Source organism: Nicotiana tabacum, chromosome 2, assembly GCF_000715075.1.
Source record: "Nicotiana tabacum cultivar K326 chromosome 2, ASM71507v2, whole genome shotgun sequence".
Taxonomy (NCBI): Eukaryota; Viridiplantae; Streptophyta; class Magnoliopsida; order Solanales; family Solanaceae; genus Nicotiana; species Nicotiana tabacum.
Genome location: NC_134081.1, coordinates 107,735,650 through 107,754,890, shown reverse-complemented (window position 1 = coordinate 107,754,890; position 19,241 = coordinate 107,735,650). Strand labels below are relative to the sequence as shown.

The window sequence follows — 19,241 nt, the reverse complement described above, 5'->3', positions numbered from 1 at the left end:
GGTGAGGTACAATAATTTTCCAATTAACTTTTGATACTGCACTTTGTCTTCCAATAAGTCATCCTTTGTGGTTCCAGCTACATCACCAAGTTCATTTGTTGTAAGCTTTTTATTGAATTCTAGAGGAGTCCCAATTGGTTTCGCAACACTCAAACCTAAGTCTTCTATCAGCTCCAAAGTGTATTTTCTTTGGTTCATCAAGATGCCCTTGTGTGATCTAGAGAATTCAATGCCCAAAAAATACTTCAATTCACCAAGGTCCTTCATCTTGAAAGCTTATTGTAAGTACTTTTTAGTGAACTCTATCAAACTCATGTCACTTCCTGGTGATTAACATGTCATCGACATAGACTAAGACTACTACAACGCTCTTATCTTGTCTCTTAGTAGACAAGGAATGATCTAGTGAGCTTTGATTGAAGCCTAGGCTGAGCAGGGCATCTGTTAACTTGACATTCCATTGTCTGCTAGCTTGCTTCAATCCATATAAGAATTTGACAAGTCAGCATACTGTATTCTTCTCCCCCTGACTTGCAAAACCTTGTAGAAGTTGCATGTAGACTTCGTCATATAAGTCACCTTGAAGAAAAGCATTATAGACGTCCATTTGGTGCAAATACCTACCTACACTAGCTGCGAGAGACATCACTGCCCTGATAGCGACAATCTTTACTATAGGAGAGAAGGTTTCATTGTAGTCCAATACCTCCTGTTGACTGTATCCCTTAGCTACTAGCCTAGCTTTGTATCTTTCAACATCCCCATTAGCCTTATATTTAACTTTGTAGACCCATTTGCACCCAATAGGCACCTTGCCAGGGGGCAGTGTAACTAGTTCCCAGGTTTTGTTGTCTTCAGGAGACTTTAACTATGTCTGCATGGCCTCAATCTAAATTGGATATTTATATACTTCATAAAAAGTCTGAGGTTCCACTATGGAGATGAATGTAGCTAAGGATTGCATGTACGAAGGCCTGAGTCTGTCATAATCAATATTGGCATGAATGAAGTATGGTGGTTCTGTTGTGCTCTTGGACTTTGATCCAATGATGAAGTCTGTCATCCATGTTGGTTGCTGTTTATTTCTCTGAGACTGTCTCAAAGGTGCATTAGAAGAATCAGGAAGTGACACTATTGCAGGAGGTTGAGGGAAATGAGCAGCATCAACAGGTGAATCATGTGCAAGCAAGGGATCATCAGTAGGTGCAGATGGTGGGATATAAGTAGGTGTTGAGGTAGTGTCTGGCATATGATCAGCTGATTCTCTAGTTGGTGAAGCATGTATGGTAGGATCAGGAACTCACTATGCTGCAATGATTGATATGGTGGGACTTCATAGTCTATTGTACATAGAGTATCAAGTTCAACAACATGATAAATGTTTTTTATATGGTTGGTGTCCTCTGAAGGCATCATCCAAGTTATATCATTTAAGAAGAGCTTGGAACTATCAACATATTTGTGCTTGAATGGGAACACATTTTCTCTAAAAGTAACATCCATGTTAATAAAAAAGGAATAGTTAGCTAAATCATATAGTATATATCATTTTGTTACTTCTGAGTATCCCATAAATGTTGCAGCCACTGCTTTTGGTCCAAATTTATCATGTAAAGGCAGCCTTTTTGCATAACATAGACAACTGGGCACCCTCAGATGACTCACGGTAGGTCTTTTCCCATGAAAGACTCCATATGGACTCTTGCCTTTTAGAACTGTTGAAGGCATATTGACGATGTATGTGGCACCCAAAACGCAATGACCCTAGAATTTAAGTGAGATTCCTCCCTGAAATCTAACAGCCCTGGCAATTTCCAAAATATGTATGTGTTTTCTTTCTGCCACCCCATTTTGTTGGGGTGTGTAGATACAGGTTCTTTGATGTAATATCCCAACAGATAATAAGAGCTCCTTTTATTCATTGTTTATAAACTCACTTTCATTGTCAGATCTGCTTGCTTTAACTGTTTTGTTGAATTGTGTGAGTGCAATTTTAAAAAAACTGTCTTAAAATGACTACAACGTCACTTTTCAATTTCAGCAAAAATAGCCAAGTAACTCTAGAGTGATCATCAACAACACTAAGAAACAGTTTATTGCCATCGTCGGTCTGTACATTGTAAGGGCCCCAGACATCTATATATAGCAGATGGAAAACTTCAGTAGTCATACTAGTACTATTTTGAAATGGCAATCTAGTATGTTTAGCTAATGGGCAAATTGAACATTCTTGTATTGTTTTAGTACTATCTACTAAAGGCAAATCAAGACATTTACTAATCACTCCAACAGGTGCATGCCCTATTATCTTGTGCCACATTCCATGTTCTCTGACCTTGTGTTCAAACTCTTAGCTGATACTGTAGTGTTCTCATTAGAAAATTGAGGCAATAGGCACAAGCCATCATCCTCTTTACCAATCCCCCTCACTCTGCCAGTGTAGAGGTCCTGGAACACACAGAAATCAAGTAGAAAAAGAATAGAATATTGTAGCTCTTTAGTGATCTTAGATACTGACAAAAGATTATATTTAAAATCAGGAACATATAGCACATTATTCACTAATCCTCCTGCTATATGGCAAGATCCAACATGTGATACATCAGTAATACTACCATTTGGCAAATGGACTTTCTTAGTGTTATTAAGTTTCTTTCAAACAACATGGTTAAATCTGAAATCATGTGATTTGTTGCTCCTGTATCCACAATCAAGTTTCTAGTGCTTTGATAATACCTGCCATATTGGCTGAACTTTCTGCATGATCATCTATATTGAGCAACTTTAGGATTTGATTATATTGTGCTGGTGTGAAGTATGGAGTTGGTAAACCAGCAGTAGCTGCATTAATACCATTGTTATTTCCACCAAAATCTGTTGCTTTATGTTCTTCAACTGTCACATTGTTAGCAGTATTGTTGTTTGCAAAGTTAGGGGTATTGTTTCCAAACCTTCTTTTAGGTTTAAAATCAGTTGGATAGCCTATGATTTTGAAGCATTCTGCACGTGTATGTCCCTTCATCTTACAAAATTCACATTGCACATTATAATTCCTCTTTTGTCTTTGCATACCTCCACTCCTAGCAGTTATTTGAGATGTCATCTATGCTCCTTCAGTAGAAACATACGCAACAATCATGCTCCTTTGACTCTCCCGTTCAGTGAGCATAGAGTAGGCCTTGTTCAGAGTTGGTGCAGGAACTATCATAAGAATTTGGTTGTGAGCCTGTTCATAAAGCTCATTAAGCCCCATGAGAAACTGTAGCAGCTTCAATCGTTCCATGAAAACAATAAATTCACGTGACTTAGCCCAATCATACCCAGGAATTGGGGCAAAACAATCAAATTCTGTCCATAATAACTTCAATTTCGAAAAATATATTGCTACTGAGCAGGTTCCCTGATTGATCGTAGCAATTTGCTTATGGATCTGAAAAATCCTAGTGCAATCTACTTTATCAAATCGTTCCTTCAATTCATTCCAAAGTGCACATGCATTTGAAGAATATACGATTTCACTTAGTAATTCAGCTGAAACACAATTCATTAACCATGATAGGACAATAGTGTTACATCGTTCCCACATATCAACTTGATTTTGACCATAATCCTCTATTTTGCATGCACCTTCGATGAACCCTAACTTGTTACGACCAAGGATCGCGATTCTCATCGCTCGGCTCCATACAGAGTAGTTCTCTGTCCCTCTCAGTTGTAGTGAGATTAGTACTGCACCTGAATTATCATTCACTATCAAAAATAATGGATGATTGTGGCTTAATTTCTCCGGCAAAGTATCGATGGTAGCCATGGTCTTCGAACGAAGAAACAACTCTGGTGAATTTCTGATGAATTCGAACAATCAATCCTCAATCTTCCATAGCTCTGATACCATGTCAAATTGTGAGCTGGAGATGAAGAATTACAGCAATGGTGGTCGAGGAAGAAAAGTGCACAATATTGGAAATGCTTACTTCATTTCATATCTTTACAATCTATATATACAAGGCTCACTTCAACCAACTGATTTATGACAGCACATTGACAGCTAATCTAACTAACTAACCGACTTCTTAACATATAATTAATACTACTCCTAACTGCAGTTAATTCTACTAACTCTAACTATAATTAACTCTTAGACTCATTAAGTAACTCCACTCTCAATAAATATGTACAATCCCTAAAGAGTAATATTTGAAAATAAAATTTTGACTAATCGTTTTTCCACCCTTTGCATTCAAACGAGAAAGAAAAAATTTAAGTGAGTATTGAAGACAAGGCTTTTGCCAAAATTAAATAAATAATGTAGGAGTACTTTATTTTCGTATCACTTAGCCGCAAAACAAACAGATAGTCTCATACAGTATTAATTGGATAATATGTTACCTATTGCTCAAGAATTATGTACCCGTGATCGTTTGGTTGGGAAATAAGTTATACTATGATTAATTATTCTGGAATTAGTTATCCCACCCTCCCATGGGGATAAAAAATACTACAATTTCGGGATAGCTAATTCCGGAATTGGTTATATCACGATTTTAATCCAACCAAATGCGGGATAAACTCTTCTCAAATTTAATCCCGTGATTAATTATCTTTAATGACCCGACCAGTTATTTTGAGTATTACAATCCCGTTCTCCCATTTACTCCTCAATTTGTGCTTTATAACTGTTATGTGACTTGCCATAGTAATTGGTTCGGGTCCGGTGACGTTTCAGAATGAATTGATACACTTAGTCTCGATGATGGAAGCTTAAGTTGAAAAGGTTGACCGGATATTGACTTACGTGTAAACGACTCCGGAATAGAATTTTGATGATTTCAATAGCTCCGTATGGTAATTTTGGACTTAGGAACATGTCCGTAAAATTATTTAAAAGTCCGTAGTTAAATTAGGCTTAAAATAGCTAAAATAGAAATTTAAATTTGGATGTTTTATCGGGGAGTTGAGATTTTGATATCGGGGTCGGAATCCGATTCTAAAAATTTGAATAGGTCTGTTATGTCGTTTATGACTTGTGTGCAAAAATTGAGGTCAATCGGACTTGATTTGATAGGTTTTAACATCGAATGTAGAAGTTAAAAATTTTTAATTTTATTAAGCTTGAATTGGGGTATGATTCGTGATTTTAGCGTTGTTTGATGTGATTTGAGGTTTCGACTAAGTTCGTATGAATTTTAGGACTTGTTGGTGCATTTGGTTGAGGTAACCAGGGCCTCAGGCGAGTTTCGAATGGTTAACATATCAAATTTGGACTTAAGGAAAAATCTAGAAATTTCAGTTTTCTGGTGCAATCGCACCTGCGAAACTTTGGTCGCAGGTACGAGGAGTGGAGCGCAGATGAGGCCAGGCTTGGGGTGGTCAAAGATCGCAGGTGCGAAACTTTTTTCACACGTGCATGGTCGCAGGCGCGGCGAGGGGTTCGCAGAAGCGCACCCGCAGGTGCGGGATTTTGAGCGCAGGTGCGCGAGTCGGGGACTTGACGTGTCTTCCGCAGAAGCTAAAACTGCACCGCAAAAGCGGTTCCGCATGTGCGGATAGGGGTTCGCAGGTACGAAAAGCCTGGACAGAATATTAAAAATAAGGGTCCGCGATTTTGGCTTCATTTCTAACATTTCCAACACTGGTTGAGGCGATGTTTGAGCGAGAATTCACGGAAAATCTTGAGGTAAGTCACTTGTGATCATTGTTAGTCAATAATATTGGATTATCATTGAGTATCTCGATTAGATTACATGTGTTTTTTTAGGTGAAATTAGAGGATTTGGGCTTAGAGATTTCAAAATAAGAATTTGAGATTTGGAGGTCGAGTTGATATCGGAATTTGGTATGGCTGGACTCGTGGTTGAATGGGCGTTTATATTTTATAACTTTTATTGGGTTCCGAGATGTGGGCTCCACGTGCGATTTTTGAGTTAAATTTTAGATTTTTGTTGGAAAATTAGTATTTTCATATGAAATTAATTTCAATAAATTGTATTGACTGAATCGAATTAATTATGACTAGATTCAAGGATTTCGGAGACCAATTCGGGAGGGAAGGGTATAACGGAGTAAGAAATTACATGGTTTGACTTAAGTAACACTTCTAAACTTGGTTCTGAGGGTATGAATCCCCAAATTTAGTGTTATATAAATTGTTTGGAGGTAATGCATACGATAGGTGACGAGTGTGTGGACGTGCACCATAGAAATTGTGACTTGAATAAATCTTGCGAAGTTTTAAAATTAAAGAGTCATGTTATTATTCACATATTCTCCACGTGTTAGAAAATTGAGCTGAGACTCGTATTAAAGATCATGATTAGGCTACGTGCCGATATTTTGGGACCCGCAGGGTCGTGTTGCTGTTAAATTTAATTGTTTTAAAATGTATATTTCATACTCAATCATGTTCATAAATTGTGAGGATATTTATGGGATCGAGGTTGCCCGCCTACAGCAGGCCATATCGGTTTTATATATTATTATTATTATTATTATATAAACGGGTTGTCCGCCTGCAACAGGCCTTATAGGTTTTATCATTATATGGATCGGGGCTGCCTGCTTGCAGTAGGCCATATCGGCTTTATATTATGCTTGGGCTGAATGAGCCCCTCCGGAGTCTGCACCCCCCCACAGTGAGCATAGATGATTTATATACGGGATGGACTTCCTAGGGCATGGACTTGCCTTACTTATTTATATTTGTGATAAATTTTCATGGACATAGATCTTGTCCGAATCATTTACATTTGGGGATAAATTACCCAGGGCTGGATTGGCTTTATACGGTACTGAGTGATTGATTGTCAGTCGATGCATATATATATGGGATGAAATATCCCTAGGCTGGATTGACCATAAACAGTACCGAGTGATTAGTGATCGTGAGTACACGGGGTTTTTCACTGATATGTCATATTCCTCATATCATGCAATATTAATCTATCTTACTTGTACTGAGTTTAACTGTCGAACTTGAAAACATGCCTATATTTCTATACTGTTATTTCTATACTGAACTATACCTGTGGAGCTCGGTACTACTTTCAGCCCAAAGGCTAGTCTTGTTACTTATTGAGTTGGTTGTACTCATACTACACTCTGCACCTCGTGTGCAGATCCAGGTACTTTCGGACACGGCAACTGTTAGATTTCAGGGTGCTATCTACCGGAGACTATCAAGGTAGCTGTCTGGCATCCGCTGACCTTGACTCTCTTTCTTTCAGTTAATGTACTGTTCTATATTTTCAGACAATATTTTTTTATCAGTCAGACTTTGTTATCATTTAGATGCTCATGTACTCAGTGACACCGGGTTTTGAGACTGTTTTATATTCGTATTTGTGAGATTTTTCTGTTAAAAATAAATATTATGTTTTCAAACTTAAGAGATTATGCGATTTATTGAGGTTATCGGCTTGCCTAGTATTGAGATAGGTGCCATTACGACATGTGAATTTTGGGTTGTGATATTATCCTTTATCATTCGTACCAAACGAGCTCTTGGTTTGTAAATGACGTAACTCACAGTGAAGAAACACATATCCATATGAAAAGAAAACTATACACGATTAAGAATAAATAAAAAATTAAATTAGATTATTTTCGTGTATAATACAACAACAACAACAACAAGATATCCTGTATTATCCCACACCGTGGGGTATGAGGAGGGTAGTGAGTACGTAGACTCTACCCTTACTTTGTGAGAATAGAGAAGATGTTTCCAATAGACCATCGACTTAGGAAAGCATAAGCCCACATTAATGAAAATATAGACAAGAAGGGACAGTACCAAAAAGTCATATAAAAGAAGAATAAAAACAACAAGATAGTAAAGTGATCAACAATGAAAGAAAACAACGGTTAGTCATAAAAACCTACTATCAACGAAAAGCGAGACTGCGTGCCAATATTACTGTTATGAACACAATAGACTACCTACTCTATTATTCTAATCATCGACCTCCATACATTTCTATCAAGGGTCATGTCCTCGGCCAGCTGAAGTTGCGCCATGTCTTGCCTAATCACCTCTCCCCACCTTTTATTTGGTTAGCTAAAGCTGTGCCATGTAAAAAAATATATTATTATTTTTGAATAAAGTAAAAATTATCACATAAAATAAAATAGGGAGTAAAAATTGTACTTATTGGTACTACGTATAATTTTTAAATTAATAATTAAACTAGTCACGAGGCCTTTTACCTAGGGAAGGTTTTAGGAGCTAATGTTGTCAGCCGTATATTCTTGACTTAAGCGCGTGGATAGGCATCCTTACGCTTTCTCACTTGTACAATAGTCTTGCTTGACAGCATAATCCCCACCTTTATTTATTTTTTGTTAAATTTATTTTTTGAAGATATCTTATACTAATACAATTCATCGTTGTTAAATAATGGAGTAGATCACATATCATATATGCATATCAGTAATGCAATTTATAATTTCAATTTCCATTGACTAAACTAATCCATTATTTTGATTGTACGTTGGAAAAATAAGTCTATTTGCAAATAGATGGACCTAAAAGTAGATCGATTTCTGATCTTAATTTGCAATAGTGCGCATAACAAATAGAGTTTTTTTTTTGTTGCTATGAACAAATAGAGTTTTTGTTCTTAGTACATAACAAATATATGTATGACATTGTAAATGTTAATATTAGGTGAGCCTAAATTCGCTTTTCTCTGAATATGTTATAAAATCATAACGGTTCAATTTGTAATTCGCATAAATCACACAGTGAATTAGTTTTGGTAATATAATTTAATAAAATATTGTATAAAATGGTTTAGTCATCCTTACGAGTCAAATAGAAGGAAAAAAATCTTGTTTTTCCACACTATTACAAAAACATTTCAAGTATTTTGAAGATTAAAACAAATTGAAAGTAAAACGTTTAGTGCAAAAACAAGTTACGCTTCTGACTTTAGAAAAAGGTAGGTAATATAGTGAAAAGGCAAATAGCTTGAGATTTGTGTACTTTTAGTCTCAAGGCAATACAAAAAGCGCCCATTACGCTGAATTATTTCAATAAAAAGACTCTTTGTGAAAAGCTGGTTATCAATTCTAGGATAACCCCATCCAACTTGTGTTTCCAGCTTCCACTCTGAAGAAAACAAGAGAAAAGAAACAAAAAGACAACTCCACTTTCTTTTCTAACTTTCTATGGCATCAGCCATCAGATTTGGCCTTTGCATTTTGTTACCGTTTCCTTAACGCTAGTGTATGACTTAAAGTCTGAGTTTCTTACGCACAATTGTCAATTTGATAGTTAAATAGTTAAACGGTTTAGAGGTTACAAGTCAAATAGTAGTTCATAAATTTGGACTCATAATCAATCATATTATTAAGCTAGCGTTTGGACATAAATTTTGTTGTAATTTGAAGAAAATGAGTTTTTAAAGTTATGTTAAAAAATAATTTTTGAAAGTTGAATTTGTGTTTGTACATGTATTTTATTTGAAAAAAAACTTGAAGTCTTATAAGTGGAATAAAAAATTCACCAAAAACGAAAAAAATTATTCTTATTACATGAACAAATAATATTTTCCATTTTATTTTTAAAAAAAAAGAATTGCCAAAATTCATGGCCAAATGGGAGCTAAGTACTTCATTTACTATTTGACTAGTAGAAGAGATAAATTTTTCAGTCTGAAGTTCATTGACAAGGAAACCAAGCATCTTGATTTCAATTTGAACAAATAAATTCACATTCTAAAATGTTAAAGAAGTTTTCAACATTGGTGTGCCAAAAGAGAGCCAATGTATTAAGCAGAATAAGACATAGTATATTTGTGGAGTGATATTGTCAAAACTAGTCCAAAAATTTACTATAGTTTGTTATTTATTTTTTAGCCACACTATACACTCATGTGTCAGTCACGCTCGAGGAAGGGACGTTAATATGTAAAAGATTCAAATCTTTTCTGTACTTTGGACGTTTTCTTAAATGATGAAAGTTTAGAATCGAGGAAAAAAAGATTAAAAGAAGTTTGAAATGACTTAAAGAAAGGGCTTTGGTAATTGAGCACGAAAAGTGAATAGAACTGGCAAGTAAAAGAAAGGAAGTGATGATGGTGTCGCAAATCCATTCTCTTTCTGTTTCTTCTATTTTAACTAGGAACAACTATTCCTGGGAATTTTGTTAACCTTGTTAAATCATCTGCATCTTAAGTTTTGTGATCTAAAATTTGGCTGTATTTGATAATGTGTATTTTGACAATGGCAGCAGAAACATAACTTGTATAGCTGTACCCAAAAACTTTAGGAAATAAGGGTCAGGGCTAACATTTTTTCCACTATTTTATTTTAATTATTTTTTTAATTTTATTTTTCCACTAATTAAATGTGAATTCACCAAATAAAAGTATGAAGGAGTTCTGTGAAAATTAGCTTATTTTGAGGAGTATTTTTTCCGTAAAGTACTTTTTAGTGAGAAATAATTTATATTCGACTAATTAATTTAAAAATCACATCTTTTAAAAAGTACTTCTACGTGCATTTTTCTCAAAAGTGTTCTTTAAAAAAATAATTTTGGAAAGAACCAACTTTTTTTCTATTTTTTAAAAACTGCTTCTGTTTCTACTCTAGAATAATTTTTTTTCTTCCAGCGGCTTGACCAAACACTTAATTTTGGAAAAAAAATACTTTAGTCAAAAAATCAATTTTAGCCCAAAAGAAACTTGGCGAAATTGACTAATAATACCCACTTGACACAACAGTTCAACTACAACTAATCTCTACTCGTCGGAATCATCAAATGTAGCTAATGATGATTTTCAAGAACAACATAAAATGAAATTCAAAGGAAAACAACATTAGAAAAATCAGGCTTTATCAAAGATGGACCACAATGTCAAGAAAAATAATTTGAAGTAGAACATGATTGAGTAGCCATTTGATTCAACTTTTGAAACAAGTCCAAAACAGAACAAGGCAAATATACTTCTGTAGCTACTGATGTATCAAGTCATCAACCACTTACATGTGCTAAGATATAAAGAAGATTCCACCTTGGAAAATCATATACTAGAATGGAGAAAACATTGATTGCTTCAATCATACGAGTAGCTTTGTCTTTTACCATAATTGTTTATTCCAACTACATACCTTTTTACTCTCATTAATAATGGATATTAAAATTAGAAAATAATGGTAATTTTTATGCTATTCTTTGTGGTGAAAGTTTTAATTTCATGCAAGATATAATTGATTTTTAAGTGCCTCTTCAAGATTTGTTCTTGTAAAGAAGACCAATGGCATTAAAACTTGTAAAACAAATATGTTGAAAATTCTTCTCAACATCCCACCTTACGGAATGGAGAGATTAGTTATTCCCTTGGATTATAGAAGACTTAATCTTGCCACACTAAAAAGAATTGAAGGCTACACTAAGAAATTGGAAGTTTCTCTTCGATCACTCAAAAGATAAATTAAAAATTAAGAAGAAACTTTCACTAGGCCAAAGCAGCTAGATTGCTTACAAATTAGTTTCCTCGCTACCAAAATTGGAAACACATAAAACTGTTGAAACTTGAAAACAAAAACGGTCAAAGATCACTTTTAGCCCGGAGTCAAAATTATTTAATATTCCAATATCAACAAAAGTAAATAATATATATATATATATATATATATATATATATATATTTTATCGGCTATTATTTGTGGGTTTTAAGAGCAGTTATACGGTGTTATTTTCGCAACAAAAAATAGTAAAAATTCTTGTTCACATTTGAGGAGCTTACGGCCCAAAATTCTGGGATTTCTGAGAGCCCAATTCATCCGAAACACAAAATTAAACGGCCCATAAAAGCAGTTCATCTCAGTGGACCAAAAAGTAGTTGAGATAAACAAGCATCTTAGTGGTGCGTTCGAATTGGGACAAGTGCATAGATAAGTATTTTCAAAGATGTTATTAGGAGATTATTCAATACTTATTTTGTTTTTAATTTTTAAACTTAAAATGTTAAATTCAGGACAATTCAGAATATTTTTATCCTGAAAAATTAAACAGGAAAACTGAAATTCAGGACGAACTGGCTAATTCCTAAACAACAGCCCTCTAGATCTAATGGCTACGAGATGTCATTTTTACATTCGAATTCTATTAGTTGTTCAAACACTTTCGTGTGCAGAATAACGAGATTAGCCCCATTTATTTTGAAAAAAAGAAAAGAAAAGAAAAGAAAAATCAAATCAAAGCAAAGAGAACTGGAAGGATCGCATGTATATAATTATGTATCAAATAAACACAGTGGTGAAAAAAAAAAACAGCTGAAGTATTAACTAATAAGTTAGTTTGATGGATGAAATATGGCATTTAATTTAAAAAAAGCTTGATTAGCTAACAATCTAGTTCTTGCATTTTGTGAAAGCTGTTCAAGAAATCATTAGTGAAATTGTGCCAAACATTTCTGAACATCCAAGAATAGAACTAGACATGACTAGTACTGGTGCACATATAATAGTGGTGCAAGATTTTCCTACGTTGGAAGTATCAATTTAAATTGAAAATGGTAATGAAATATTTTACACAAACATATAGGGAGCAAAACTAATTTGGTAAAGCAACTCTTGAAAGCTTGAGAGTTTGTGTGTGGTTGGGGCAGATGCGGAGTTAGGATTTGAAGCTTATGGATTCAGGATCCTAATCCTTTTAAGTTACTGAGTTCTAAATTAATAATTTTGTATATATTCAATAGATTTTTAAAACAAATACATGAATTGGACCAAAACAACTGGGTTCGGCCGAATCCATACTTGATGGGCTAGCTCCGTCCCTGGTTGGGAGTGTAGTTGGCAACCCCACCAGCACCCTGCACACAATAACAATATTAATTACAGTAAAATAGAAACGCAAGCTGTTGAATATATAAGCAATTAAGCATGACGACATTGTAAAGTAAAGCCTACTACCGGAGCTAGTTAAGAAGTGCGCTATCAGTTCATTAAAAATGCAATTCTGTATTATTTTTCTTCAATTATGATGCCAGTATCTCCGCCACCAAATCCAGAGAGAAGGATATGGTTTTCTATAAGTCAATAATCTCTCCTGTTTAACACTGTTTGGAAAATAAATAATTTTTTCATTGACTACATGTGTTACTACAAAATAATTGTGATTAATATTACTCTTAATGCAGTTTTAATTTAAATATGTAATTTTTTTTTGTAATAATAAGAAATGAATATTATTAACAATTAATTAATTTAAACAGAAAATTAAGCATATGAGATTTTCATCCTTTAATATTTTTATCTAACAATTCACAATATATATATATATATATATATATATATATATATATATATATATATATATATATATATATATATATATATAGAGAGAGAGAGAGAGAGAGAGAGAGAGAGAGAGAGAGAGAGAGAGAGAGAGAGAGAGAGAGAGAGAGAGAGAAAACTTAAAAGCATGTAATATAACCATATATAATCACCCTCCTATACCCCCAAAGTTTTCACCCTACCACCCCGCAATATAAATCAAAAAGAAAAAAAGGGATAATGATATGAAGCTTAAATTAAAGGAAAAAGGTGCAAGTCCCCCTTTTGTATTTAATTTTGAAGATAAAATATTGTCTAATAAATTTCTTTGATATTACCTAGTGTTACCTTATTTTGGATTGAATATCCATTCTAATACTCGTTAGTTTCAAAATTTCACGTTTAATATAAGTGAATTCCTGTGCCAAGCGACTTAATTTCATGAAAACAATCATGGTATTCCAGGATTTAATCATGTCAAAGAGACATCAATTATTCTCATTGTGTCTCTTACCAATCATTGAATTAGAGAACATTATGATCCTTCAGAGCTATAGAATGTGTGTGGACGCTAATTATAGATGACTATATGAACAGTATTGATTTCTTAGTAAAACTTGAGTCAATCTTTGCGTCTCTCATCGCAAAAGTATTGCTGTTAGAATTTGTACCATAAAAAAAGCTCAATCTATACTCGTTTTCTTCTCCATCACATGCTTCTCATCAGAAAAAGTGTATGCCGAGACAAAATTGCACTTTTTAGGGTATTCAAACTCTAAAAAAATATATTTGAATTTTGGTTCTAATTAATTTAGGAGTGTACCGTTTCTTTACTTAAGCTACAAGGGGCTCCTCGAGAACAATAACAACAACAGACCCAGTATATTCCCTACCCAATGAAGTTAGAGAGGTTATTTTCAAAAGACCCTCAACTACTCGACAAGCATACACACAAATTAAAATGTAGTTTCTAGCTATTTTCTGTTTTCTTGACTCAAGCAAATGAGTAATTTGCCGAATGATTTTACGTGTCACAACTTTTAGGGACGTTTCAGAAACAAATCATTAATAGAAATAGCGGACACATGAAACACGAGAAAATAACTACATCTTGTCAATGGTTAGTGACATGACTTCCCTCAATATTAGGGCAAATGAGGGACATGAGCAACGAAATAACCAAAATAATGTTAGTTGTAACAATTATCCTTGTAAAAGGAATGATGTAGGATTCAGTTATAGGAAGGATTGCATTATAGTAAATATATTTAAGCACTGCATTTATACATGCTCCAAATGATCGAAAGATAGATTAACGACAGATTTTGCCCTCTCAACTATTTTATAGGCGGACCTCAATTTTCCAAACAGTAACCTTAAATCATTGTTATGTCGTATCTGGCCTCCCCCCGCCCCCCAGCCGGCGTAAATTTTGCTTAATCCACATGCTAAGTAAGTTTACCAGATATCTATGTGGAATTAAACTTGTGGACCACGAAATGGCCTGAAGGAGCTTAGCCACCAGTTAGAAACTTTTTCCAAATAAACTAACGGAGAAAAACATAACCTAAAAAGTTGTTTTCCCCTTTTAATGGAAAATATTTTGCAAGGAAAGCATTTCCTATTGTTTGGTTGTCAGATAATGATTTAACTTTTGGAAGAAAATTATCTTGAAAATGTTTTATTTTAACGGAGAAAAACACCCGCTTGGTTTTTTTACCAGAGTGGAATTTCACGCAGCCATCTCTAGTCTAAAGTCTGAATTAATAAGTTATAAGTACGGAGTAGTACATTTGGTGTTTGGTAAACATTTTCATGTTTGACTCGACAATGGAGCTGGGTATGAAAACTATAGTTTGACATTCTATAGGCTCAAAACAAATCTTCCCAGTATCACTCGTATATTTTTGGTTTAATTTCCTTTCTTTCACTTGTTCTTTTCTTTTCCTTTTCCTTTTCCTTTTCTTTTTCCTTTTCCTTTCTCCTTTGTCCAAAATCAGATAGGAGCGATAAATTACTTGCTGCATAATGGAGGAGTTCTGTTTGACATAAAGCTTAAGAGAACATAGTTTTTGCAGACTCCAAATATTAAAGAATATAATATGCTGAAAACTCTCTTTTCTCTCGTCTGAATATTGTTTTATCTTCTTTTTATTTTTATCTATATTTTCTGATGAATAATAGAAGACATTATTAATGAATATGAAGTCAAAGTTAATATTAAGCAAAAGTGTAAAACTGTAAGCTAATGGATGGAGTATCTATAGTAAATCCTTTAGGTAAACTCAGGGCTCGAGATGTTTAATTGTATGTTCTTAACATAAAAGAAGATTATTTACTCATAATATCACGGATCTATTTATGCTTCAGCTGACTCAAACCAATAAACTAAAGTCCGAAGCTACGAATAGAAAATCTAATTGAATTGGAAGTAAGAAAACGCATTAACATGCCGTACTTCCGTGTAGCAAAAACAAATCATATAAAATAATAAAATCACTAGAGTTGGTTTTTTCTAGGTACATAATTTTGATTTCTATAGTTTAAAAGACAACACTGGAAAAGAACGAATAAAGAATACTTAGAGAAGCAAGATGAGAGGGAAAGGAAATCCTCAAACTCAAACTTTATGTCCACCGGTTACATTGAAAAAAAAGAATGATAATAAGACAACAAACAACTGGTATGTATAAATAAAAAAAACTGCAAAACAAAATCCACCTAACAATACAAATTACTATAGAATTTGAATGGATCACCAACTAAAAAATGTAACAACTGTTCCATCCAAATGTCCCTAGAGAAGAAAACCACAACAATCACGAAAAAGAGAAACAAAGTTTCGGACGGTATCGGTATTTACATAAAATCATCAAAATTTAAACTCGCTGGGATTTCGAATTTCATTAAATTACTGCAGTAGCTCTCTTTCTCATCTTCTGTGCTAGACAAAGGCGTCGACAACACTGAATCTAAGCTGATATTCTGATTGCTGCTGTTGTTAAGTGATTGGAAAGTTGAATTATCAGAAGTATCAGAAGCACAATAACCATAGTTTTGCGGAGGTAGCATTTGGTCATTCATCAAATAGGATTCCACGTGTCCTAATTGCATGGGCTGTGAAGATGAACAAGGAACATTTGATGGGGTACTGAAAGTTGGTATTTCTGGAATCTGATTTTGGAATTGATTATTAGGTTGGAAATTTTGAAGCTGATTTTGCATTGGGGCATTCAATAATTGATTTTCTTGAAGCTTTTGTAGCAATAATTCAGACCCTTCAAGATTTTGAAGTTGAGTGTTCAACAATTGATTTTCTTGAAGTTTTTGTAATAACAATTCAGGGCTTTCATTTTGTGATGCCAAAAGAGTAGTTGCAATTCTGAAGATCTCAGGGTTTATAAGTGCTTGTAACCCAAGTAAACTCGAAAGGTTAAATTGAGTTGAATTTAGAAGGGATGATAAGTCTAATAAATCAAGACGAGGACTATGAGTAACTGGATCAATACCACTCCTTAGAAGCCTTTTTCTTATGTGAGTATTCCAATAATTCTTGATTTCATTGTCTGTTCTTCCTGGCAAACGAGCCGCTATAGCTGACCACCTAAGCACAAACGTAAAACAAACATATAAATATTAAGTATATTGCAGTAAAGAAAAAAAATAGCAATGACTAAAAATCATAAAAAAGAAAAGAATGATAGTTATAGTTTCTTGTTTCTTACTTGTTGCCAAGAACACTGTGAAGTTGGATAATAGTTTCTTCTTCTTCAAATGAGAAACGTCCCCTCTTAATATCAGGCCTTAAATAATTCGTCCAACGAAGACGACAACTCTTTCCACACCTTTGAAGTCCTGCAAATTTGTTTTAAAAAATATTTATAACCTAGCACCATATTCATAAAATATATGGCAAAACACTAAATTTTCTAACTTGAAGAAAAATTTGGGATGAATAAAATATATACCAGCATTCTTAGGAAGGGTTCGCCAATTTCCAGGACCATGAATTTGAATATATTGGATAAGTTTATGATCTTCTTCTGTTGTCCATGGACCTTTCTTTAGTCCATTTTTATCACAACAAGGTGATCTTCCCATTGTTTTTTTTTCCTCTCTCTAGTTGTTATGAAGCTGATTAATTTAGAAGGTTGGATTTTGGAAGTGTTCGAATAAAGAAACTCAAGTTTTCTAGTAAAGAAGAACTTTTGAGAATAAAAGTGAACTTGTAGGACCTTAATAGGATAATGTCCCATATTTATAGCAAAGAAAATAGATTGAAGTCAATAGTATTTGGCGCCGGCCTCGTTTTATGTCAATGCCTCAATCTCTTTGTCCGCTGTCATTTGAGGGTGAAATGTACAAAAGTTACTTGGGGAAATAAAATATGGAAAAATAAATATTGGTATATTCTTTCGTCAACTGTAAAATTATTTGGACTTTATCTGTAAAAAGAAAATGTGAATTTTTTTGGATGAGTGAATTGGGACAGGTGGCAACCAATTAGTGGTTTTGACCTTTACATCAAAGTCTTCAAACCGAGAATTATTAGTCGGTATGGTAGTTAGGTTTCTCCTACCAATTAAAGATTGTCAAGGTTTCATTTGTTTCAGTGTTTTTGCTTCTTTGTAACAAAAATATAACTTTTGAATTCAAATTCTTAGATATGCATAGTCCACATAAAATCTCATAAATTACGTAGGCTATCATCAGCGTATCTGCTCGAGTTCAGTTAGTCCTCTTCGTGTCACTTTTTAGAAGCTTAATCTCGGAGACAAAGTTTTGATAATTAATTAAGTGAAATAAAATATACTACAGTCATTGTATTCTTTGACATGCATCCCCTGAGGAAGCCAGTATATAAGCTTAGAGATAATATAGTAGCGATATATATATATATATATATATATATATATATATATATATATATATATATATATATATATATATATATATATCCTCAATGTCCTTATTTGAGGATCTAGATATATGATTAAAAAACAGATATACAGTCCAACAAAATAATGTACATTAGACAATAACAACAACAACACAATAAACTCAGGTGTAATCCCACAAGTCAAGTATGAAGAGGATTGTATATACGTAAACCTTACATTTACCTTGTGTAGGTAGAGATACTGTTTCTGATAGATCATCGTGGAGTAAATAATGCATATTAGTCAGAATGTGCAATGTAGGATGTCCTTTAAATTAACTAATAAATTAATATCTCGCTTCTATATATTGTAATATGTATACCTAAAGAACTTTTTAAGGAAATTGTCACATAGTTCAGTAATTGAACTTCTAATAATGGTTATGTCGGGTTAACCTTTTTGTTAAACTTTTCTTATTAATCATTAGTGAGAAAGCTATATTTGTTTTTTTTTTCTCTTCTTAAAAATTTCATTTTGCAATTAGATGTCCAAAATGGAGAAAACTCAGCTCACAAGTTTCCTGAGTAGAAGGATTGAACAAGTATTTTGCAAGCATAAAGGTCAACTATAATACTGCAAAGGACGGTACAGATCTAGAAAATGTAATACAACAAGCTAGGGGGCACGATTTTCACAAGAACCATTTTTTCCCCAAGGTCATTTTTAATCAGGAAAAAAAAAACTTTATGAGGAAATGTTTGTTTTTACATAACTTTTTTCTTAAAAAAACGTGTGTTTATGTAATAGACGCTAAGTTAGAGATGTCTAGTTTGAGGACCTTGTCATTAGGTCAGCCCAATTCAAGACCATACACGTAGCTTAGGGACAAGTGTCAATTTTGATTTATGTTAAATGATATAGTAGCATTTTAGCAAGTCAAGAAGGATCCTTATATGGTCTGACCCCTCACTGTACCAAAGCTGATTTTATTAATCAGATAAAAAGCAGCAGCCTCACAAATCACAACTACCGATTACAGATGGCCCCAGCGTGGACATTTTTAGTTATTGACAATGT

The 19,241-nt window shown here is 33.8% G+C and overlaps 2 protein-coding genes across 2 annotated transcripts; both read right to left on the bottom strand.

The window, feature by feature from the left end:
* Window positions 1–3,103: 3,103 nt before the first annotated feature.
* Window positions 3,104–3,811, bottom strand: LOC142167824 (uncharacterized). Its single transcript, XM_075227908.1, has one exon. The coding sequence runs from the start codon at window positions 3,809–3,811 to the stop codon at window positions 3,104–3,106; it is 708 nt and encodes a 235-aa protein (XP_075084009.1).
* A 12,159-nt stretch (window positions 3,812–15,970) lies between these two features.
* LOC107780517 (transcription factor MYB41-like) lies at window positions 15,971–17,521 on the bottom strand. The gene is made up of 3 exons (XM_016601069.2): window positions 17,253–17,521; window positions 17,010–17,139; window positions 15,971–16,888 (listed from the first exon to the last, which is right to left on the bottom strand). Exons 1-3 carry the CDS (start codon window positions 17,383–17,385, stop codon window positions 16,144–16,146), a joined length of 1,008 nt encoding a protein of 335 aa, XP_016456555.1. The 5' UTR covers window positions 17,386–17,521; the 3' UTR covers window positions 15,971–16,143.
* Between the last annotated feature and the right edge of the window lie 1,720 nt (window positions 17,522–19,241).